The 26194-nt window shown below is 37.9% G+C and overlaps 1 protein-coding gene across 9 annotated transcripts in view; it reads left to right on the top strand.

Moving 5' to 3' along the window:
* VTI1A (vesicle transport through interaction with t-SNAREs 1A) overlaps positions 1-26194 on the top strand; it is a gene marked incomplete at its 3' end in the record, with an annotated part of 343356 nt that overhangs the window by 198724 nt on the left and 118438 nt on the right. For 4 of the 9 annotated variants that reach the window (XM_084635045.1, XM_084635043.1, XM_084635046.1 and 1 more), the window contains 2 exons: positions 10020-10090; positions 14956-15017. In XM_084635045.1, coding sequence (XP_084491171.1) covers positions 10020-10090; positions 14956-15017 — 133 coding nt within the window. Of the gene's footprint in view, positions 1-10019; positions 10091-14955; positions 15029-26194 lie in introns of all 9 variants that reach the window. The other 5 variants (XM_084635048.1, XM_084635047.1, XR_014712499.1 and 2 more) reach the window with 3 other exon arrangements.

Here is a 26194-nt window from a genome sequence, read left to right as displayed (position 1 = left end):
GAGGAAAGAGAGGCTTAGTGACTCACCCAAGGTCACACTGGAAATCTATGGAAGAGCAGAGAATAGAACCTACATCTCCACAGTCCTGTTGTAGCAGCCTAATTCCTGGACCATCTATCATCTGTAATCCTAATCCTTCCATTTGCAAATGGCGGCGTCACATTTCCAGACACAGGGCGCTGATGGATGGAAGGGACATCCTTCTGATTTCTGAGCAAAAGCCACTCTCATGGGTAAAATGGCATGTATTAGACAACACAGATTTTTTCCAGTTGTAAAATACATGCTGAATACACTAACATTATGTTGAAGTTTTAAAAAATTGCCACCTTCTTGAAGTTATAAAAAAATTGCCTCTTACATTTTCACATGGAGCTGAAGGTTCATGAATAATTTTGAAGTCATTTTGCCTCCACTTTTAAAAGATTTTTCTTTCTGGTAAAAATCTCTTTTACTCAGCAGTCTTCAAAAAAAAATACAAACAAAAAAAACACACACCTCAGTACTTTGAGACTCAAACTTTGCATGCAGTTTGTATATATGGCATTTTGTTTTCAAGAAAGAGTTTAGTGGGTATGGGGAAGTGGGGAATCTATTGAAAGGAATAGCTAATAAACATTTCCTCAGCCTTGCTAACATATGCCGTTGTGTTAGCGTTTTGCCATGTTGGTAATTTATACCTATTAAACCTTTGTTTTGTCTATTACTGATTCCCGGGCTTTTGTTTGCCCTTATTGTCAGTAACAAGCATTTCATTTTTATATGGGGGAAAATGGTCTCAGTTACTTCTACTGTACTCAGAAAGGAGAATGGGATTTGCAAATGATAAATGGGGAAGTTGACTAGCTAACTAATAAAGATTTGTCTTAATCAAGTATGATTTGTCAGAACAGGAGCGCACGGGGGTCAGGGCACATGCAATGAATAATACAGCATTCACAGGAGAAAAGGACCAGGCAAAAGGCCTCATAAATATGCTGTGATTACGCGCCGCTAATTCGTATTCAAAGAGTGAGTTCACTGAAGCTAGCTCCTAGGTTGCTGAGCTATTCACTTGCCTTGTGGTCTCTCCAATGTATAAGAAAAGTTTTTGTTTAATTTTCTTTTTTATCACATGTAGTTTTTAGCATGGCTTTATTTTTGCACAGAATAAATATCAACAGGTTTTGGTTTGAAACATAATTTACAATAATAATTTACAATGTGATTAATTAATAATCCTTTTGTTTTGTTTTGTTCAAAAGTCCAGCATCTTATTTTTCATTTAAATATGAATGTGGGTGCAGCAAGAAATATATTCTCCTTTCACATTCAATATGTATTGCTGAGGAGTGTAAGTCCAGTTAAAAAAGCTCTCTTTACCTATGGAAGTAGTAAAGATCAAACATGCAGAGAATGCTTGCTTGTGTTCCCAGCATTCCTGACTTTCTAATAAGGCTCTAGATTCAGATTACGCAGGATAAATCTTTAATATATCAGTATGAGTCTTTTAATATAACGGTATGAGGGTAAATCTGAATAAACCTAAATATCTTGATACTTGATTTTGGATTTGTTTTTTAAGAGCTCTTTTTGCTTCAAGGAGCCATTTATGGGTCTGAAATAACATAAGATATAGTCTTCGCTTGACTTTTCCTCTGTCCAGAAATAGAAACACTAGGAAAAGACCAGTTCTTATTATTTGAGCCTCATAAATGGTTCCTTTAATAATTAAAAAAGCACACAATGAATATCAATGCAGACAAAGTACCTGAAACTCAAATATTTGTGGGCCATGTTGTTTTCACTTAGCATTATTTGGATGTTGCGTATTTGGATATGCATTAAAAATCTCTCTCCCATGCCTTAACTTTAAAATGTGTCTTGTCTTTCTAAGATGCTTCTGCCCTTTTAATAGGGTAACTGACTTTGATTTCTGCTTGCCGGTGGGCCTACTGGGCCTAACCTATTTTGCATTAAATTTTATGTGCCTTGAGTTGTGTTTATTACATTGAAGATAACTGAGCTGCAGAGGTTGAGTCAGCCTTATGATTTTCAGAGCCTCAAGCTGCCAGATGCAGGAATTGGCATATGAGTTGCCTGGCCTCCAGTCACACCTGTTTTAAGTCTTTGCAGGCTGCAATACTCAGGGTCCAAAATAATTGCTTGCATTGCCTGTTACTTCATATAAAGTTGTTGAATAAAGGAACGTGGAGTTTGAATTTACCAGTTTGAATTCAACCCAGGTGAGACGTAGCCAGAATTCATTGTCATCTCATGGCTGCTTGCATGGGTGAAATTAGAGGATAGTCTAGAGGATAGGTGTCCTCGGCACAGACTAAATGTGATCAGAATTGTGACTATTTTGCCACCTTTGAGGCAGTCTGAGCGGAGAAATCAAGAATTGAATGAACTGCTCTTTCAGCCCAAGAGGTAGTGCAGTCTGGAAGGTACCTTAATAGAGCAGTATGCACTGCCTGAACTGTACCTGTTGTCTGGATAAAGAGAGGACGACAGAGTTTCTAACATGGTTAGGTCAGTCCCTTCCACTAAGAATAATAGAAAGGAAAAATAAGTGAGAAAAAAAATATTGTGACTTGATTCCAACTTCACTTAAGTTAGAGATTGTAAATGGGGTAGCAGGATATTTATTTGTCTTATTGCACTGAGCAAGGTACTTTTCTGAACAGTTGCTCCAAGAGGGGAGGAGAACATTTGAAAGGAAGATTTTGGAGCAGATGAATATTACTGAACTAGCATCTAGCCAGAACAACGGCTGGACTTCAGTATAGGTAAGCCCAGAGTCGAATCAAAGCCTGCCACCTCCTGTGAACGATGCCATGAGGATGTTAGCAAGCGAGCTAAGATAGATGTGTGATGGAAGTAGACAGAAAAAATTATCAGTTAGTGAGAAATGTGTACTTTTTATGTCAGTAGATTGATGTACGTTAGAATTTTAGAAAAGGTAAGAAATGTGTACTTTTTATGCCCGTAGATTGATGTATGTTAGAATTTTAGAAAAGGTAAGAAGCCCTAGAAAAAGAAGAGGCTACTAGAGGTGAAGTTACCAGGCCTGTGTCATGTCATCTCTCTTCCTCCTCCCTTCTCACCCGCCATTTTCTATTACTTCTCATTCAGATGTTTACCCACTCCCGAAAGAGTGAGCGGGAGGAGAGGAAGCGTTGGTTTTAAACTGCTACAGTTCACTCCTAAAGGTATTGATGTTGTCTGGCCTCTTTCTCATGTACCTTTTCTTCCATATTTCCATATTCTCCGTTGTAGAAAGCAGTAAGTCTGAATTTTTTGTTTCCCTGATCTCGAGATGAAAATACCATGTTTTTTGCTGTTGACCAATAAAGTGGATTTTATGAACTTTCATCTTAATTCATGGTACCGTTTTTATTTTAAAGAGGTTTGCATTTTTAAGGTGGATTGGGAATTGGGTTGGGACTTTTTTTTATTTTTGTTTTGCTTTCACAGCGAGACCAACCAGGCAGCTTCTTTTACCCTGTCTTGTAACTGAAATCATGAAAGCACAAAACATTGTGGTTGTCCTTTTCATACCTTAGCAAAGGTGATATTAAGTATCCTTTCTAAGATATACTCTAACCGGTGCCCTGTTGTATATAATAACAATTGGACTTCTGTTTTTTCCTGTATGTACCCATCAGCATCCCATTTACTGCAGATACTTAGTCATTTGAATAGCATAACTTTCTCATTTCACTATGCTGCATTCTTTTAATGTTTTACAAATATTCTCTCTATTGACTTATAACCATTACCTGTAATCCTTGATTTATCAATAATAATCTGTTTGTCATCTAATGACCTAAAGATCAAAATGACTCTGTCTCTAATTGTTATCTCTTCTAATTAAATATATCTCATTAGAGATTATATATAAATATATATTAATGAAATATATATTTCACTAGAAGATATATAGATGTATATAAACTGCAAACTTGTACATTTATAAGGACTTCTACTTATGTAACCATACTTAAAGATGTCAGCACTTTTTTTTATTAACTTTCTGCTATCCGGTACCTTTTCACTCAACCCTGAACTCTTTTGCCTCCTACAGTATATTTTCCAAGTCTGTAAAATTGCTTGCTGTCACCTCTGAAACACTGCTCACATATAATATTTTGTAGCATGACTTTTTGCAGAAATTCTTATTGATGTTTTCGTATCCTGTAATTCCCTCCCTTTAATACTCCCAAAGTCCAAATTCTCCCAATTTTAACATGACCAAAATGTGACAACCATACCATAACAGGGTTGCTGCCACTTGAGCAGTCCCTTATGGCAAGAATTCCCTTTGCAGCAACCTCCCTCTGTTCTACCTCTTCAGGGCCCCTTGCAGGTCCCGCACAGCCTTTCTTATTAGTCCAACCACCCTCCATTTGAGTCTGGTTTAATGCCCAAAACCATTCCAAACAGTCCATTACTGCAATTCAGAGGTTCAACTTATCTCTGGCTCTTCTGGCATCCACATGGAGTTCTTCGCTGCTCTACCCAGGGTCACTTCTTATAGCTGTGTCCCCTAGAATTGAACTCTCTGGCTTCCTTCTCTTTTCAGTGTCTCCCCTTTTTCTGAGGGAGAATGCATTCTATATACTGCCCTGTTCCAGAGAGAACTTCTCCTGATCGGCTGAAAGAAGAAGGGAGCTCTGATCTTGTACCCTTTAAAGGAATGGTTCATGGGGTTTTGCCTCCATCCAACTGCTAATTCCCAGGGATTGCTTCCTCTTTTCTGCTACAGAGCCATTTCCTGAGCCTTTGTGGATTCCAAACCCCTGAAACAAATTCTTCTGGACCTTCTGCTCTTAAAGGACCAGTATTCCCCATTTTGCAGACCTTGAAAGAAAATGCCCCCAGACTCAAAGATCTTAACTGGGTTTCTGCCATTTCAGTAGCCCCTATAAATAATCCCTATTTCAGGTTTCAGAGTAGCAGCCGTGTTAGTCTGTATTCCCAAGAAGAAAAGGAGTACTTGTGGCACCTTAGCGACTAACAAATTTAGAAAGCTTATGCTCAGATAAATTTGTTAGTCTCTAAGGTGCCACAAGTACTCCTTTTCTTTATCCCTATTTCAGGATCTTTCACGGATTTGATACATGCTTCTTTTTAAGTCCTGATTCCAGAAATCATCTGTATTTAAGAAGGCCACTTAAGCATGTGCTTAGGTGCTTTCCTGAAATGGGGCCTTAGACTTCCCCACCCTACTATCTCTTCCCTCTTCCTCTCCACCATAGGTGGCAGCTTTTATACTTCTCTGCCCTAACCATCTGATCAGCTTTTTTAATTCTTTAACATTATCTTTACATCCCACTCTGTGGTCAGTCTGTCTCCCTCTCTCACCTCTGTATGTCTAGTAAGTCTGTGTATTTGTATGTAGAACACAAATGTAAAGTCTTTTTGAACAAGCCATCTAGCGTTCTCCCCATAATTTGGTCACGCCTATCATCAGCCCTTTTACCACATCAAGACGTGTGCTGCGTTTTACTGATAAGTGCAGGAATATACCACACACAGGGGTGACATTTTGATATGAAAGATACTGTGTAAAACATACATTGTCTTTTATATTATAAATCTCCATTTTAGTAAGGTTGGAAATAGCTGATTTAAGAGGTTATTTCTATATAAGTTGCATCCTTGGAAAATACGTACAAGTCATATGTATGCACAGCTCTCTTTCTCATGCACACACCCACAAAACTGCAATAACTGATGTCCTATCCATCTTGTTTTGTTCTTTTTAATGCTGATGTAATATCATGCATCAGGCACATCACACAATTTTTCCTTGCTTGTTTTCTTTGGTTTCAAACCACTTAAGCATTTATTTACCTTACAGGCTAGACTGATTTTGAAAGAGCCTCTCTAATCACTCAAGTCAATAATACACATTTTTAAAGAATGACTAATGTATTTACCCAAGAGACCAGTATAGCTGTGAATGAGCCTTTCCAGTCTGTTGGATAAATAAATATGCATTTTATAAATTCCATGGAACGATTCTTGGTTTTTCTTTATGCATGAAAAAGAAAATAGACTCCAGCAGAAAAAAAAGTATTAAACCTGTGATGTAGATTCGCTGTTAAAGGGATGTTTTCAAATATCCGTGTATGTTTTTTCATTTTTATTTTTTTGCTTTTCATTCTCTCAATATCCTGTTAGACCCTTGTAAGTATAAATACTTTTCCTGCAGATTTTTCCTTTCTTTATTTGGTAACTGCTTCCCACCCCTATTTTTGAATGGGGTTTCCATGAACATGACTATTCATTTCACAACTTCAACCATATCCTATCACAGCATCTTTATTTATGCATCTGATCACGTGCAAAACTTTGGGAAGTGATATCATCTTCTTGCTTGCACAACCTGCCCATATAGAGCTAAACATCATTTGAGAAGGCCACACCAAAAAAGAGTGGTACTGTCAAATTGCTCATTGATGAAGAGATTGGTTTCCCCCACCTGATTTTAACAGCTTCAAGGCAAAATTAAATGTGTGGCCTGGGAAGCCTGATACTTGTTGTCCTTTTAAGCCTGATGCTCAATTATGACTTTGTCTTTGTGCGGGATTGTAGTTTTTTATTATTATTATTATTATTCATTATCTCATTCTTAAGCTATGCTGTGATGTTTGTTCTTGCCTTGTGTCAATTAGAACATGAATTATAGTGGTATAAATGGTTTTTACGCCTTTGCTTCGGGATGTTTTAGCTGTAATTTTTAGAACATAATTTTATGTCACTTTCAGAAACTCACTTGGCCTAGGTTAATTTTAACATTATGATGATTTATTTGCGCTACAGCAGCATCTACTGATTGCTTTTGGGTATCCGCGTCCTGGCACTGCCCATGTACGTGTATGCACACCCCTCCCCCCCAAAAAATAGTTTAAGATCTAAAGAGCTTACAGTCTTGACATAAGGCTCCATGAATACAGCACATTTACAATATCTGACAACTCTTTGGTTCTAGTCTTGGTCCTAAATGCCTGCATGTGAACCACAACATACTTTATAAACCTGGCCACTTCGTGTAATTACACTTTGTGTAATTTGTGTAGCCTAGTAACTGATTCAACAAGATAAGTAGTCTGAAAGAATCTAAACTGCAATCCTGGATTAAATGAATACATTTGATTTTTAAGATTGGTGAAAGTTTGAACTGGCAGGAAAACATCAGGGACATGAGGAATATAATGTAATATGATAGTAAACATAAGGCAATAGTATCAAAGTGGTAAAATGTTCTATTTAAGAGCTTAACTCTGCCGCTTCCCTGCCCATGGAAGTCTTGGAGCAAAGTGAAGAGGTGCCTTATATCATTTACCTGTGTGCATTTCTCTACATTATTGATCTTGCATCTGCAAAAGTCTCATGATTTTAGTGAACGTTCTGAGAGTGGAAGAGCTGTACTATAGGATGCTTAGATCAGGGGTTCAATTTATGATGCTCAAACTGATAGCCAGAATTCTAGCGTCACCTCCGTTAGGTCTCGTATTTCAACTTATGCTGTTATTTTTGCCCAAAAAGGGCAAAAGATCATCAAATGCAGTGCATATAGAGTAAAACAACTCCTGTAAAATTGATGATCCATCCAGTTATATATCTGTGGAGATTGTTGGAAAGGAAATGCAGCTCTCTCAGTTCTCGGACCCCTGTGCCAGTTTGAACTTCATGGCTGAAGGTTTAATCCCTAAGTATCATATCAACAATTCATTTTGTGATATTCTGGCTGACATGCTCTCCTTCCTTATTTATTGATGTCTTCAGTCATCAGCAATGAAAGGAAAATACACTATTTTGTCAAAGTGATGGTGGATTACCCTCAGTTACAGTTGATCCTGTTGTCATGTTGATGGTTAGAAAATTAAACTAAATCCTTATAAAAAGCTAAGAATGTGAACATACCACTGATAGGAAGAAAAAGATTTGAACAAATACAGTAACTTTCTTAAGTTGGCATATAAAAATATATAGCTGCATCCTTCAAAGATATTTTTGAGTTTTGTTTGTGAAATACCAGACCATTTTAGCCAATGTGCTTTTTATTTCTTCCTTTGAAAGAAAATCTTCTCCTGACTCTTCTTTTTACTTACACACACACACACACCAAATTTTGAATAATAAATATTTCCAGTTGACACTAGTTTGCTGGAATTTGGCTGATTGTTTTACTTTACTTTTGAAATAAAATATATTTTTCTTAAAAAATACAGTGAATATATGTATCCTTTTATGTATTCCAAGACTTTAAATGCTTTAACAGTGATTGATAATAAGCACATTATAGTTTCATCCAGAGGGTTATGAGACATACATGCAGATGAGTCTTGAGTCACTTTTCCTACTCTACCATCTGTACAGCTGTGCTCCACCTTACAGCTTTTTAACTCAGTAACCACATATCTTACCACGTTTCACCTTTGGGAGGCATTGTATATACAGCTAAAAGTAAAGAGCTGCAAGCCAGCAGGGACAAGATAGCATAATGGGGATGTCAATTTGTGGTCAGATATCTGAGGAAATATTTATCTTACTTGTACTGTACTTGGCAACGGATCCAGCAATATAGACTGTAATGAATATTTTTGGTCTTTAGCTGACAGAATATATATCACTGTGCACTGAAATTATTATTAAGGGGGGAGAGAAGAATGTCCAGGATTTCTTTGCCTCATATTTAAAAAAAAAAAAAAGTTTAAGGCAGCTTAAAGTTGGATCATGTCCTGAAAATTTAAAATTGTAAGTATTGCTATGTTAATATATAACTGATTTTTTTTTTCTGATTCAGTCTCTTTCTACAATTGTAAGAATTAAATGTCAAGATCTTGCTTATTCATAATTCAGTAACATAGCAATAGCAATATGTTGCTTTTGTTATTTAAAGAAGTATGCAGTATACTTCATTTGGGTACTCTTTTTTTGGCACTGGTAGGCTGAGCAGCCTAAAGGAATGTGCATAGAACTGGAAGTCAGAAACTTCTGTTTATGTCAGACTTGCTATGTGGCCTGAGGCAAATTGTATCCATTTCCCCTTCTGTAAAATGGTGATCATATAATTTACTTTCTTCCCTCAGGGGGATGTAGTGAGGATTAATTAATGTTTGTATAACACTCTGAAGATGGAAATCTCTTCTATATACGAGGTGGTATTATTTTCTTATACATGCATATCTGTAATAGCTATTTCAGGTTAACATATGAGATTAAAGTTCTTTCAAAAGGAAAGTCCTGTCCTTGTTCACAGCCTTCGTGTTATGTCTTGAAGCCTGAATTTTCCCCTAATTTTGCAATTATTTAATCCAGCATCGGCTATGGAAGCAACCAGCCAAACTGTAAACAAGAGATGATGCCAACCAATTGATTAATGTGACTGTTATCAGAAATACTAAGAGACCCAGCAGAACACATCTCCAAGCTTGCCAGAAATGCTAGGCCACCAGTGGACCGAAGAAGAACACCAGTTGTGTGAGGAGGAAGGGTTAACACTAAAATAACAGAATTTCATTTTAGTAGCAGGTGGAGTTAGGAGTGCAGGGAGAAAGGCCTTCCACTAATGTCTGTTGTTTCAGAATCTCCATAACTGTGCTGGTATCTCTTAGTAAAAATTTCCTGATATTTCCCAGCAAGGGAAGCAGAAGGGGAGAGACAAAGGTTAAGAACATGTGAGAAGTATGAACTCCCACCCTGCAGAACAAGTATGAAATTCTTTTTGCCAATGTTGTGTAGACCAAAGGTTAACATGAATCCCTATAGCCTAAACTATCTCATTAGATTGTCAATATGACAACTTCTAGTTTGATTGTTACTTCTTCATGTGTATGATATTTAAGACATTTAAAGCTTGTTAGTGATTTTGTCGTTGAATTTAGGTGGAGTGATTAGGCTCTCTTATGTTACAGTGCTGTTTTTCTTTAAATATATTTATTAGAATTTAACCTGGCATGTTGGGGGCTTACAGAGAAAAGCTGTATTTTTCAGGATTTATATTTTGATTTTTTTTAATGCAGAGCAGATTGGACAGGAAATGTTGGAAAACCTGAGCCAAGACAGAGAGAAGATCCAGCGTTCTCGGGAAAGGGTAAGTTTGACTATAAAGAATTGCTGGTCTCGGGTTTTGTGTGCTTTGGGCAAGTTCACTTTGCAAGCAGAAATAATCCAGTACATTGATTAAAGTCTTAAATAAGTCAATTATTATATCATGATATGTAATCACCACCCATCAATACTTATTAAAAAGTAAAAGCCTAATAGGGGCTTGATCCTGCAAACTCTGAGTAGTACAAGTTGTCCCATTAAAGTCAATGGGTCTGCATTTGCAAGGAAGAAATTGGCCCAATCCTGCAATCAGACCTGATCAGTGTGTGTCTTGGAATTTTTTCAAGGCCAATTTTTTCTGTTTCTTCCTGTTCCTGCCTGGAGCAAGGTTAAGAAGGAATGAAATTTTCCTAGAAAGCTGACTGGTGAGCCTCCAGTCATACGCCATCCAAAGACCTGTTGTCAGAAATGGAAGACCTCAAATTCCTAGTACTCAGTCCCATTATACGCCTCTTAGTTACTGTTTTCAGGTCTCCATTAGATCCATATAAGAGCATATGTCTGTGGCATGAAGTCCACTTGAAGGTTGTGATCTTAGCTCACATCTCTATGTATCCCATTTTCTAAATTGTTGTTAAAAGACCAAAGATGGAGACCATTGTCCCTCAGTGGCCAATACCTCTGCACTGCACATACAGAGGCATCATGTTACAGAGTAGGGAGATAATAAACTATTTCTGTAGAACTCAGGTATGACTGCACCAGACTGGAATGTTGCATTCAGTTCTTAGCCCCTCATTATTGAGAAAATATTGACTAATTGGTTGAATTTACTAAGAGTAAAGTTTAAATGAGTTAGATGTATGGATAGAGATATATAGCTTGGCTAAACATTAAAGATATTATAATAGTTTCCCTCTGTTTGAAAAATGCAAACTCCTTAGATGGCAAGGAATGCATTAATTTAAGACTGATATGGGACATAACTAAAAATATTTGGAATGATCTAAGAAATTAAAGATGTAGGTTTCAGAGTAACAGCCGTGTTAGTCTGTATTCACAAAAAGAAAAGGAGTACTTTTAAGAGACTAACCAATTTATTTGAGATGTAGGTTGCATATCAGGAAGCATATCCCACAAAGAGATTTACTAGACTCCCAAGGAAATGGTGGAAACCACATTGCAGGAGTCACTTAATTTACCAAGAGTGAACAGGGTTCTGAAGAAAAATGGGTTTCAGGGATTAATACAAAATTATCAGTAAAACTGACAAGATTTTCTAATTCCCACCGTACCACTCAACTCCATCAGTCCCAACACCTTGTTTATTTCCTTCTCCCTGCTTTCTCTTACTATTTAAAATAAACAATTTTTAAAAACTTTTGCACTTGTATAAATTTTCATTTCCTGATTTCAAAGCACCTTCCAAAGGAAAGTACTGTATACCAATTTTGCCAAAGGTCACACAGGAAGTCTGTCAAACCTTAACCACAGGATCATCCTTCCCAATTTCACAGAAAAAGTTAACATAGGTTTTTTTTTCCCAGTGTATCCCAAATCTGTAACAGATTATTCAATATATGACCAAGACCTATTATTTGAATGTCCATTTTTATCTTCACTTGCCAGCCATGCTTGAGGTTTTAGGTTTGTACATCAACAGCTAATGACATTGCAATCGGCTAAAACAGAATTCTCTGGCTTGACATAGCTGGGATTTTTTGTCATCGGTTGTTGCACTCATCGCTGAGCTCATGTATTAGCAGGGAAATGGAGGAAGAGCTATCTTGGAAATATTTTGTTTTAGAATAAGTGTATTTATGATTTGAAAATCTGTATGTTGGGTTTTTTGCCAGAGCAGAATAGAAGAGGTTGTGTTTTTATTGCTCCCTTAGGCTGTTTGCCTATTTGGTCTAACTTTTCTTCTGCTTGTTTTTACCTTAGGAATACCAGGTCCTGACTTTTGCTTGAGAACTTTGTCAAACCTGGATAGTGGCAATCTAAGAATCGCTACCCTGCGCAGTAATTTTACCTTTCAGGTTTGACAAACTCCTCCAGCAAAAAGAGGGAAGTTAGGAACTCATATTTAAAGGTAAAAAGCCGAAAACTTCTTTTTATCACAAAAGAAAGGAAGGAAAACAACATATTACCTTCCCCCTCTGACCCACTGTGTTTGAGCCTATCATTACACGTAATAAAAGAGCAACAGGAAGGCGTTTGCTTACAGTTCACCTCTGGCATAGATAAAAACTTGGTTTTGTAATGAGCTTTTAAAAAATTGCAGCAGGTATGTTTTTCTGTTGCATGTGTCATACTGGTTTAATCTGGTTTTCCAGAAGTTGAATCAGCTAGACTTTACCTTATGCATCATAAAGCACCCATGACATGGCCTTCCCAGAACAAAGCACACAACCTATCACCTCATGGTTCTTGGTTACAAAGCATTGGGACAAACTTCAGGCTTTTCATCCAAACTGGGGGATGGGAGTGTCAATTATTCCTATCCTTCTACTTTGTTCTTCTTTAGTAGCATTTAATTAAATAATATAACCACAAAATAATTCTGTAAAATATTATAAAAGACATTCATCACTAAAGGCCCTATCTGGCAGACATTTACTACTAAGTGTGGTGAATGCAACTACTCACAGTGGTTAGCATTAAACATGATAGTAAATATTTGCAAGATCAGAAAATGGAAGCTGTTCTTAATGCACTTTATGTACTAGGTATTCAGGTACTAGGTACTGTTGTATGTAACTTATGATGGCGAAAATTCTTCATTATCTGGAGATTCCCGCTTACAGTTGCCCTTTTACTTTTTATGGATTTATAACGCAGAATATGTTCGGTCTCCCAAATCGAAGTCTCTGATTGCAGTAAGGCATTGATTGCCCTACCTGCTGAATCATCAGGCAACCCATTAAATCTGAATTTATAATGAAGTAGTAAATGTTGGATGAAGTGAGGTAAAATTTAGAAAATAAATATATACCTGTCTCCTTCATGAACTCTCCAGACAAATCCCCTCTCTTGTGGTTAACTCTCACTCTGCCACATGAGCCGTGGAGGCATTCCAAGCAGCCTATGGGAGGTGCAAGCTTCTGATATAAAGACTTAAGTCATCTAGAAGTGAGGGTATAAAGATTCCCCACCAACAGTCCCTCAGTTCTATTTTTGCACCTGCTTAAGCAGGTTGTAGAACAGTCCTCTCTCATCAACTTGGGAAAAAAAAAACAACCCTAACATTTTCTGGTTTTCCTTTCACCTTCCCTTTAGATTTCAGTTTCACTGTGTGTCTGTGCATGTGTGTATCTATAGTGTTTTTATTCTCATTCCCCTTCAGAGAAAATTGTTGTAGTTTACAATGCATTTCAAAGAAGGGCTTGCTAGAGTTGTTAGGTTTTGCTGAGCTTTATTCCTGACTTTGCTGTGAGTGCAGAAAAGCTAAATTAGGAGACAGGACTCGATGACTGAGGAGGTTTCTTCACATCTGATGTCCGATACTGAAATTTAAGATATGTGCTTTTTACAATGGTAAAATAACCAGGATTAACCAGCAAATTCGTCTGTCTGTGAAGAAGACAGTAGAGCTGTGTAAATAGCTGAGTTTTTGATTCACTGGCAGTTCCAAAAATTGAAGAAAAAAAAAATACTAGTTTCGGGTCATCCTGAAACCTACATTTTTTGGCATTTTCGGTGAATAGAAAATTGCGAAAAGCAAAAACCGTTTTGGGTCCTACTTGATGTTTTGTTCAACCCATCACCAATGATGTTTTGTTCAACCCAAAACGAAAGGTTTGTTTTGATTTTAGGCATTTTTAACCACTTTCTTAAAAAACCAAAGGAAACCTGGTGCTAGATTCCCAAGGGGACCTAGGCACTGTTCACAAAACCAAGGAGGAGAAGGCCCCCAAGGTAGTGCCCCACTTCTTATATCCAGTAGACCAATGCTTGGGACACTTAGCTGCAATGTGGAAGAACTAGCTCTGAATCCCCTCTCTGAGCACAGACTGGTAAAAATACTTAAATATTTATTAGGCCAGAGAGATAGTGAGAATCGCTCTATAGCCTCCCTTTTCTTGAACTGAAAACTGCTTTTAAATCCGGCATTTGCCTAAAATGCCGTGTTTACTATAGAGCTCTGTAACAAGAAAGTTAATTAAGTTCATTTGGATATGTAGTGTTGCTGAGCACTGTTAAACCACTACCTTTTTTTGACCAAAGGGGTGGGCAAAGTTGTTATAATATAATTATAATTAAATATATTTAATCTCATATACACCTATATATAGTAGTTTGCACAATCTGTAAATTGTTTTGGGATCTGTTTCAATTAAAGTTGCTATAAACTGTAAGATTAGTTCCTACTTTCATATTTAAAATAGGTAAAACTTTGCTGTAGAAGCACTATGGAAATATTTTAAGGATATATTTTCCACTGTATCAATCATATGACATTGTTCTGTGATATTGTTTTTGCTTCAGATTGCTTTGTCTGGAGCATCTATGAAAACAACTGAAGGAACAGTATGTGAAAAAAACAAGAATAGCTAACCCTTTGGGTATCTCCTCATCCCTTGGTACCCTCATTTAACTCCCAGTAACATTCATAGGACACACACACACACAGAGACACAATGGAAAATATAGATGCTAATCTGTAATGCCTTTTATTCCTCAGATCTTTATTCATAGAGCCTTTCCTTTTTGTTACATCCACTGTTGAATCTTTCACAGATTCCATCTTTATGTAAGGAAAAAAAATCTACACTTAAATTTCAGAGCTTTACTAGAATTGAATGCGAGCTAAAATTGAGGAAGATTAAACCAATGTACAATAGAACTCTGCTGTTTGTACTTAATGGAGGGCATGTGGGTTTTTTAATATAACCCTCTTCTCCGCAGCTTAGAGAAACAGATGCAAACTTGGGAAAGAGCTCCAGGATCCTAACCGGAATGTTGCGAAGGTAAGGACAAGGTAGGGATACCTCTGTCTCTATCGGCTTTATTATTTTTAATTATATCTCAGCATTTGGCTAACTTGCATGGTTTTTTCCTCACAATCCAGTAGAATCTCTTGAAACTAAATATTGATGTTGGCACAAGCATTCACTGAGGAAAAATCAGATGAGAGGGACGTTTTTACCATAGGAGTTTTGCGCAAACTATGAAAAAAATTTAGGTTGGCTGTAAAATAGTTTTCCATTGTGTAACACCGACAGACCCTGGTTGTTGGCAGGCGGGATTGAACCTGGGACCGCTGAAGCTTAGCATTTAAGCTTCTACTGCATGAGCTAAAAGCTAGACGGCCCTTAGCCAACGCTGTAGCAGACTCATCAATCTGTAGCTGGGCTAGGTGTCACCAGAGGGGGACAGAGCGCCAAACAGGCATAAGTACAATTGCATCAGAGGTGTGGCCCCTTTCCTGAACCATTTGTCGGTTTTCATCCTATTCTAAAAATAGGCTGTTTAATGGAGATACAGCACCCATTATTTCTGGATATGCAGTCAGGTGTTTTAACCTGTTAGTTTAAATTTGATTTTTTTATATTTATAATACAACTTATACTCAGAGCATAATTTAAAATAATTAATTCTAATTTGAACATACTAGAGAGAGACACTTTTAAAAACATTGTGTTTTGAGCATGCTTCTCTTGTGTGGTGTAATATTATGGAAATGTAGCCCTGGGATTTAAAGTGAAGTGTGAAGAAAAAAAATGGCAACATCCTAAAAATCTATCTGGGATTTTAGGGAGGATGAGAAAGATATTCAGTGATTTCCAACCACCTTGAATTTAAATCAATACCTTTACCAGAAAGCTTGTTTTAGCCATTGGAATCCCTGGACATAGAGTTATCTATTCAGCAAAGCTGTACACTTGTAGCATTGTGCTGTCTGTATTTCTTGACTTATAGTTGGCTCCATAAAGAATAGTCACCCGAATTATAGGTGGCATTGGACATGCTAGGACTGATACTTTTAAGAAATAGGTTATTTATAAAATATTCTGCAAAAAATTGGTATGAGTTGGCCCTTCCTAAGTTGCTCTTCACAACATGCAAGCCTTTTGTAGTGTGTATTTGTTTAAGCCAATTTGCTTTAAAAAAAATTAAAATCCTAAATTTTAGCGAAGTCAGCGATTTATCGCGAGCCTCGGAAAATATTGGCAAAGGGAATTTATAAGTTGTTCTTCAGTGCAAGCTTTATCTCTTCATAAGTCTCCTTCAGAAAATAGCTTTCTTAGTTCCTTCTATACCCAGCTGACAAAGGTTAAGATAACTGCACTTCGTGCCTCCATTTCACAGACTTCTCATATTTCCAACTCTGAACCATAACATACAAAATTCTGTGATTAAGACTAATATGTAAATGACACAACCTAAATTCAAAATCCATGGAGAAACAAAGTGGCAATTGAAAGAGATGCTTCAGTGCTTGTAGACAATATTAAAAAAAAACAAACCCATAGCCTCCCCAGGAAGGGCCCTGCGACATGAGCTGTAACGAATATTCTGCATATGTCTCCATTTTGTCAAATCTCATTAAAGGGGCTTCTTGCTTTATGTCAATTGAGCTGTCCAAAAATCATTCATCATTTTTAGTGTAAAAAAAAATCATGCAGTTATTTAAATAATATCATATTAATGTTAAAGTTCAGCTGTCATTTAATAGTATGGCTTAATCAGACATAACATTTAGGAAAAATAGTTTTTTCAGGCTTTACTTGGCTTTCAGGTTGGCAGATTCAAATAAGGATTTATGGGTTTCTAAACCAATGTATTTTTTCCATGTTTATGCTTGATGTACCTCAGCCTGGTTTTTTACAGGACTCTGTAGTCTGTTATTTTCAATAAAATAAAGTATCTGCTCACATTGTGTTTGAATACATTTGCAAGTAATTTAAAGATGCTGGAACAAAAACATATGCTGTAACCTTTGACTTTGTTTTGTGTTTGGGAATCACAGTTTAGAGTCCTAGTTTATAAGTGTTCCATAAACCAAATGAAAAATATGACCTTTGTGAAATATACTCGAGGCTCTGTTTTCTGACAAATGGATTATGTAGTCAAACACTAAAAAGACATGTTTTTCGTATGTCAGAAGGGCAGTGGATTTTCTCTTTCTTTGTTTAAAAGAAAAAAAAAGCCTAACTGAATCACCCATCTGGTTAAAAGGTTAAGGTTTAGGCCAAGCAAATCGGGTATATCTGTGCAATTCATACAGATGAGCATAAAGATTTGCCATTGTGGAGGCAATTGATACAGTGGGAGACGCTCTTAAAATTTCCTCAGGACGTTATTAGCAAACAGGTAGTATCCAGGAGTGATATAATGTTTTATGACTATACTGACAAAACTGTCTAGCAGTATCCCAGCCTCGGCAGCTTCTAAATGTTGTTTAGGCATTGAGGAGCAATCGCAAGAGATAGAAACAGGAAGTCAGCAAAGAACAACGTCAGGTGCAGGTGTAGGAAAATAATTGCCATAGCTTGGCAGTTGGGTCCTAATACTGCTTACTCCACTAAGTACCACACAGACATTCGTTGAATTTCTGGAACCAATAAAGAGCAGTGATGGATGGCCATATTTCACAATTATCATATAGAAAAGATCTTGTTAAGTTGAACACTGTAGTTGCTGCTATCGTGTATGAATCCGCTGTTACTCTTTGAAGTTGTATGCCTGCCTTAGTGGTTACAAATGTGATGTATTGAGTGTAACTGTTCATAGCTGGGAAAGGCCAACCATTCTCTTTTGTGAGCATGGTCAAATATAGTAAGGAATTACATATTTAGGGAGACTTATGAACCTGAATGCAGAATATGCTCCAGACTGATGGTAAATACTTTTCAGCTATATAGAAACCTTTCATTAAAGGCGAGTAAACATTATCCCTATTTTACAGCGGAGGACTGAAATGGACATAGGTTAAGTGACTTTTCATAGCTCACACAGTGAATCAAGTGGCAGAATAGGAATCGAAAACCTTATCCCAGTTTGCTGCTCTAACCACTACAGGAAATGGCTGCCTCATATGAATCAGAATTCATTACCTACTGCTAATTTGGCACGAATACCTGCATGTGGGAAGAGAGATCTAGGATAAACATTTAAAAACTGTCTCTTCATTTAAACTAGAATGTAATCCATTTTCATTTCCAAATATACAGGTATTTTCAATATCCTGAAAAGAACATAGACTGAGACTGCATCTAAAATGGCATAGTGTATTCAGGACAGTTCATTATTAGGAAGATATCAGCAAACTGATAGGAATTTGCAAAGATCAATCAAAATGACTATGGGACTATTTAATTATTCATTTTGGTTGTCACTTATCCATAGCTCTCGGCACCACCCAAAATTTAATACAATGATAAATCTAAAATGTTCAATACATAACATTAGGCCAGCAAAATTCCAGTTATAGTTTCCAACTAACAGTTTCTTACATAAGATAATGCAACTTTTCCAAATCATATAACAAGGCCCCATCTGAATCATCCATCCTTCCGCCTCCACCCCTTCCATGATCTTAGCAGGTCATAGTTTGTTGGACAGATTGAGGGGAAGGTATAAATCCCACCACACATTCTGAGAGCCCTTCATTTTCATAAACATAATTTCCCTGCCTTTCTTTTGTCCATGATCAAGCTCAATAGCCATGAAAAGCTTTAACAAAGATTTAGGATAACCTCTTGGGAGAGTCTCCAAGCCCACACACAGCCTAATGGGAAACAAACGTAATCAAACATTAACCAAATAAATATTCCAGGTGTGAATGTCTCAACAGCAGATACTCTTGGCACCAACTCTTCCTCTAAGTTCATTTATTTCAGGAGATGTAGAATCCAAGAACTTTTTTGACATCATCATTATTAAGAAAAGTATCTAGTACCCTCCAAAATGACACATTGTTTTCCCTTGCAGAACATCATGATTTCTGACCCTATGACTCTACCTTCTAATAATTCAGAGTTTCATCTTCTGAGTTGTTATATGAGATGCGCTGGAAAACTCATGAACGTATCTGCCCACATAAACGAACCTTTTTTAAAATATAATTTTAAACAGGATACAGTCATTAGCTCCAGCTGATGGAAATGAGTCAAGAAGTATACAAGTCTCAGGTGATAAATTATCAGAATTTCCAACATCTGTATGAATTGCCACCACTAGTAAAACCATGAATAAGAAGTATTCCATCCCAGTAGTAAAGGTGGTTGCATTTCTTCTTTAAGATTGTTCCCAGCAATATCTGGCTATAACTGCCCAGATCTCCAATAGCCAAACTTTTGTCTACCCTTGGAACTCCAAAGTTTTTTAGTCTTATTTTTCAACGTTTCAAAATTTCATTATATTTAATAAGTGCCCTGGAAACCCCCTTGAGAATCTGCACCTCAGTTTGTGAATAAAATGTGCTGTTTATACAAATTGCTTTTGTTCCTGGCAGTTTTCAGATATTTCAATTGTTGCAAAGAGGCCTAGTCTTTATTTATGAGATGAATCCAGCTTTAAGGAAGTTGCCTCCCCCGTCTGACATGTGTGCCCCCTCTACAGAATGATTGGGCTGAATGACTAGAGATAGGGTGACCAGATGTCCTGATTTTATAGGGACAGTCCCGGTTTTGGGGTCTTTTTGTTGTATAGGCTCTTATTCCCCCCCCGACCTAGTGTCCCGATTTTTCACACTTGCTGTCTGGTCACCCTAACTGGGGAGCAATGGATCCACCAGGCTCTTTTGCTTACTCTTTTGCTCTTTGAGACTCGAAAAATTAATTATGGTCTTCCTTGGCTGCCTAGCCCACATCACCACTCTCACAAATAGCAAGAGAGACCATTCAAATAGAAACAACTGTGTAAGTAGTTCCTCGTTTACCCACCTTTCCTTGTTTCCATCCCAAAAGTCTTTCACAATCAAACTTTCTTTAGAGCAAGAGCCTTTCTCACTGTCAGTGTAACGCCTGTGTGATTTGATTCTGCAGTAATTCTGATGGAAGCTTTTATGATCTCAAATGCACTGTGATAGTTTAATGTAATATTACGTCTGTCTTTATAACCCTCATTTTTATGCTTTTGGAGAAGTTTTCCTTTCCAGCAGAAATTTTGCATGCTTTGCAGTGGCAATTTTGTTTTTGAAGTTTGAGTAGAATCTGTTTCATCAGTTTTCTAGTGCAGAAAAAAAAAATCCCACTTCAAGGTGCTGTTCTACTCTGAAAAATGATTTGAAATGGTACATTCTTGTGCAAAAGTCTGCTTCCAGTCATGTATCTAGACTCACCTCTGTTTACTCCAGTGATTTATGCTTTGATTCAGCACAGCACTTAAGCACATGCTTAACTGTACGCATGTGAGCATTCCCCTTAACTTGAAGTGAAAGTGGGAGCTAGGGAAAGAGTTTTAACACTTGGTCCTTTCCTTGGGCAGCTATGCACTGCCCCATACTCATGGCTTGCTGCAAAGTGACAACCTAGCCTATAGTGTTTATATTAAATGTATGTCATAAAATACACAGGATGTGTAACATGGGCTTTTAATGTTACTGTGAGAACATTACTTTTTTTTTCATTTCCTGAATTTCAACATTTGTAATTTAAATGTTACACTAATGTAAATGTTTGTATTGTAATATTAAATTACTCCTTTGTGATCATGAAATATGCCGTCTTATACAAATAAAACTGAAAAACTATGTGGCACAACTTATCACAAGATAGTCCTTGAATAATGAACATATTATTGCCCCATGTTATGCCAGAACAAATCTGAGAACTAATTGCTACTGGTCATTCTAGTCATTTTTCCCCATTTTAACAGGCAGTCTTATTCCTTTGTTGAAGTGATAGGGAAACATCTGGAAATCTTAAATGTAATGTCAGCATAATTCCTAAGGGTAAACATACTTCATTATTACGAATTCCAACCAGAAAACATGTAAACTTTTGAGACTTGTCAAATAAAGGGGTAAAGTTATCCTAAGGATAGAGACGTGTATCAGCAGTACTAAAAAGAAAGAATTTTAAAAAATCAGTGTACTTTTCACTGGGTTTCGTGTTCTTATTTCAGATATGAAATGTTCTCTTATATATTTTTCAAGATGCATTTCTTGTAATTAATGAGCAGTTAACAGCCAGTTTTCAGGTCTTGCCACACTTCCTACAGACAGTATTCTGCATGTGTGGAAATGATAAAAAGCTCTTTGAAAATCATATTCTGCTTTTACTTAGCACAATAAACACTTCCTCTGAGCCCATCTTGGAAGTCAGGGTGCTTTTCTTGCATGGTGCTGTGCAAATTTCATGCCCTTTGATAGCAGTAGGCACTGAAGATTGTCTGTAGTATGCAGGAAATGCTCAGCACCCCTCAGAATCAGGCCATATATGACAATTTCAGCAGTGCAAGCCATGCCCTGAGGGTCAGTGTGTGCCAGAGTGTCCTTTGCAAAACCCCAATTTTTAGAGGTTAGTAATGCAGGGATAAAAATTTAATCTGAGGTTGAAATGAGGCAAACAAGATCTTAAAGAGAAAGGTAATTGATCTTTTCATTTTAATATTTTCAATACACAGGATAGAAAAAGCTATGCATCTCCACCGCTGAAATCTCGTTATGTTTATGCCACGTCTTAGGCCTGTCACTCACTTATTCAGGCAGAAGTGTGGAGATCACATGCTGGACTTCTGTTTTATTTTTCAGTTTATTTTGCAAGACTTTTTCCCTGTGTCCAATTGACCCCCCTGAGCCCATCATGGACAATACTCTCAACAACCTTCGTAGGATAGTTCCCCCTTTTCTATTTTATGGGCAATGGCCTTTGTTCCCTCTTCTCCATTCCCCCTTTTATACCCCCCGGAATTACTATCTCACTTGGTCCATTCCTGTTCTCCCACAGCGCTCCCACCCACTCCCATGAACTTTGTCCATCTGAACAGCTGGAAATGGCATTGTCAAAAAACATAAATGTGCTTTGGATAAAGAGCAGGGTCTTAATGGATACTACTAGATCATTCTAGACTACATATACCAAGAATAGTTAAATAGGTTAAATAGCATTTGATTCCTCTAGTTGCACTGTGTTTGAGATATGCTAACTATCACTAAGAGATCAGAGCTTAAAAGAAGACAGTAAAGTTTATAATATTTTGTTATGGGAGTGAAGCAAAAGGCATTTCACAGTCAGCAACGACATGCCATAGCCAAAATAAGCATCATGTGCCATAAGTGTAACATCACAGCTCATGCCAGCAAATTGGTGCAGCGCTCTCTCGCGGTGGGCACGCTTAGTTTCTGTTCAGCTGAGTTCTCTCAGATGTGGTGGTGTTGTGAAGCAATAAATGAGAATATTTTAAATGTTCATCAGATTGTTTATGCTGTGAGGGCGAAGTAGGAAAACCACTAGCATAAGCTGGAAGTGGAAATTGTTGTAATTGGACACAACTCTTCTGGAGTCAGCAATGTTGTACCGGTTAAGGCCAGCACTGAATTGAGGAACATGTTGTTTTAACACAACGGATACTGCCACAGAACAACATGTACCTACGGTTATACTTATTGTATACCAGGCAGTGTATTTAAGACGTTTGTTTATAAACACAAAGTCCTGCTGAGATAATCACAGCTGCATGAAATCCTGCCTTATCACAGCTTACGCTTTGGTCTTCAAGTTAGTTGAAAGATGAGCAAAATCGTATGTAGATAGATATCATCTCTGTGACTGCTTCTAAAGAGGCTCATGTGTTCTACCATGAGTGTGAAATAACTGGTGCTCAGAAAATATGTTTTTTTGTTTGGCTGGTTTTTTTTTGCACTTCTCTGAGTCTGAAGGATATAAATATTTGGTGCACAAAGCTTAATTGTAACCTCCACTTTTCATTGTCAGCCTTATTTGTGGGATTTTTGGAGCATAGATGCAGAAGAAATCCAGAGTTGTCCTAATATGCAACTTTTAGAAGCTCAGATGTTGCCAAACTACAGTTTAATGCACAGACTGCTGCGAACTTTGCAAACTATTTAATTTGTTGGTGTTATGCATTTGTATATCTGAGCTCAGGAATTTGCTTAAGTTGAAACACAATGAGTAAGAATTTTGAATTTCCATTGTTTGAAACCTTAGTATGAAGAGGGGAGTGAGACAGAAAATAGGAAATGGACCAAAATTTGAAAGGTGAAATCTGTTAGATATTTTAAATCTTTAAAAAAAGGTATGCCGTGTTGTTGCAGCCACGTCGGTCCTACGATATTAGAGAGACAAAGTGGGTGAGGGAGTATCTTTTATTGGACCGACTTCTGTTGGTGAGAGAGAAAAGCTTCCGAGCTTACACAGAGCTCTTCTGCTCTCATTAAAAAACAAACAAAAACCCCTTACCTATCTTCTCTCTTAAAAAAAAAAAAAGGTGGAAAGAAAGGGAGGAAAATATATTGTCAAGAATTACAACTGTTTTTCTTATGAAGCCATTTGTCTACATTGCAGACTGTTCTGCTTATTTTGGAAACAAGTGGAAGGGGATAGGGATGCTGTTTAGTAGGCAGAAGACAACCGTATGGACATTGTTGAGTTCCATCATTTGAAGGAGCTGTTTTAGACATTATGGGTGTGATATCCAAACATGCGGAGCATTCCTCTTAATCTGTTCCCACTGAAGTCATTGGAAGTTTTATATTGACTTCAGTAGAAGCAGAGTTAAGCCAGAATTAGACTCTGGTTCTGATCACACACTGGTTTAAAGGACCGACTCCACTAGAAACAGTGTAATCTTCACACTGATGCAAAGTTGGTGTGAGATCAGAGTCTTGCCCTTATTACCTAGCATTTAAGAGCTAGGAGGAGGTATGGGGTGCTGGCTCCAGAAGGGGACTCAGGGCTGGGGGTTGGGGTGCAGGAGGACTGTGGGCTTCTGCCAGCTGACACTTTTCTTGGGCAGCTCCCAGTTGGCAGCGCAGCAGGGCTAAGGCAGTCTCTCTGCCTGCCCTGACCCCACGCTGCTCCCGGAAGCAGCCAGCAGGCCCCTGCGGCCTCTGGGGGGAGGCTGCACATGGCTCTGTACTGCCCCTCCCTGCAGGCACTGCTCACACAGCCCCCATTGGCTGCAGTTCCCCGTTTCTGGCCAATGGAAGCTGCAGGGGAAATGTTTGCAGACGGGAGCAGTGAGCGGAGACCCCGCCCACCGTGGGGGGGCGCTGGCCACTTCTGGGAGCCTGCCTTAGCCCCGCTGTGCCACCAGACTTTTAGCAGCCAGAGATCATGATCGATTGGCAGAGGCTCCAGGATCAACCAGATGATCTTGATCTACCGGTTGGTGACCACTGATTTAGAGTATAGAGTTTTCACTTGAGTCAGTTAGGAGAGAAAAATGGTGTATTTTTCTAAAGCTAGGGCCTAATCCTGCCAGCTTTACTCACATGAGCAGTTCTTACACAGGTATTCTTATTGCTGTCAATGGGACTACTCTTGGATAAGGATTACTCATTTCAGCAGGGATTTGCAGACTCAAGTGGTGACACTCCTCGATGAAATCAACAACCAAGCAAAACTTGATCAGTTGGAAAAAGCTGGTTGCAGATAAGATAGTAGTACTGTTATGGTGGAACTTATGTCCTTGAGCAGAATGTGTAGATATATTGGACTGGACCTTTGAATCATGGGGAAGAAATGTTCACACATTACTAACCTGCCAACCAGCTGTCTGAAGAATAACAAAGCCCTGAATTAGAAAATGGGGTCTTATAGTGTGAGATTGTTTAGTCTGCTTAGTGGTCAGGGGTATGAGGGTTTGATTATTTTTCCTGTGTCTTAGACATTTTCCACCTTACTGTGGACGATTCGGTTCAGATCAAGAAGGCCTATAAAAGTCACAGCAGGATTTAACTTTGAGGTACCTGGGAGAACTTCTTTAAATTTCACTCCTACAGTTTAAACTACTGTTGAAAATACGTTCTCCATAATACTGCTGTAAATCTATTGAAATCAATTGAGTTACTCCAGATTTACACAAGGATAATGAGAAAACGATTTAATCAAAGGAGCAAATCTTGCAACATGCTTGTCTGAGACAAACTCAAATTGTAAGCAGTAATACTCCTTTTCTCCTATAATTGGGTTCACTAACTCAGGTAAAAAAGTGGCCTTGTCTTCCAGGAGATTCTTAATTCTATTTTTTGAGACAGCTGAGAAATAGGGGAAGCAATATGAATAGTTTATACTTTTGTATCTGGAAACACTAGGGGTCAGACCCTCAGCTGGTGTAAATCATCAGTTTGAAGTCGGGTGCCCACAGATTTACACCAGCTCAGGGTCTGACTCATTTTTTTAAGTAATTGATTTATAAACATGGTTTTGGTTTCGTGTCGCATTTTACTTGGAATTTTATACAATTACATGTGCTAAAGAGTTGTGTCTGTACACAGTGGCTCATAATTGGTATTCCTATGCTCCAGCTGAGGAAAATAGTAAAGGAGTTTTTCAGTGACCTGTGTGCATTCTGCAAATATTTATTTACTGTGTTGTGAATGCTAACATGGTTCACCCTGAGGATCTCTCTATGTAGCGTTTATCGTCTATGCAGCGTTTATCATCAGCTTTTGTTTAATTTGCACTTGGTAATATTAAAACAAATTGCATTATCATCCCAAGAAGGGCACTTTAAACATTTGGATTGGATTTTCAATGAAGTGTGACTTAAAGCACCTTCCAGCACTGGACAGTTAAGTCTTCACCTTGCCCTATGCAGAGGATCACTTAAGAATGGAACATCTATGGCCAAATTCTTTCCTTGGCTTGCACTGCTCTGCTTAGACATAATTTGAACTGAAAGCCTGTTTGCATATCCTTCATTAATGATCTGGATGATGAGATGGATGCTCCCTCAGCAAGTTTGCGGGTGACACTAAGCTGGGGGGAGAGGTAGATACGCTGGAGGGTAGGGATAGGGTCCAGAGTGATCTGGATAAATTGGAGGATTGGGCCAAAAGAAATCTGATGGGGTTTAACAAGGACAAATGAAGATCTCTGTACTTAGGATGGAAGAATCCCAGGCACTCCTACAGGCTGAGGACCGACTGGCTAAGCGGCAGTGCTGCAGAAAAGGACCTGTGGATGAGAAGCTGGATATGAGTCAACAGTGTGCCCTTGTTGCCAAGAAGGCT

The sequence above is a fragment of the Lepidochelys olivacea genome (genome assembly GCF_965140295.1).
Source record: "Lepidochelys olivacea isolate rLepOli2 genome assembly, chromosome: 7".
NCBI lineage: Eukaryota > Metazoa > Chordata > Testudines > Cheloniidae > Lepidochelys > Lepidochelys olivacea.
The sequence above is the reverse complement of the archived record's forward strand: the minus strand, read 5'-3'. Positions and strand labels throughout refer to the sequence as shown.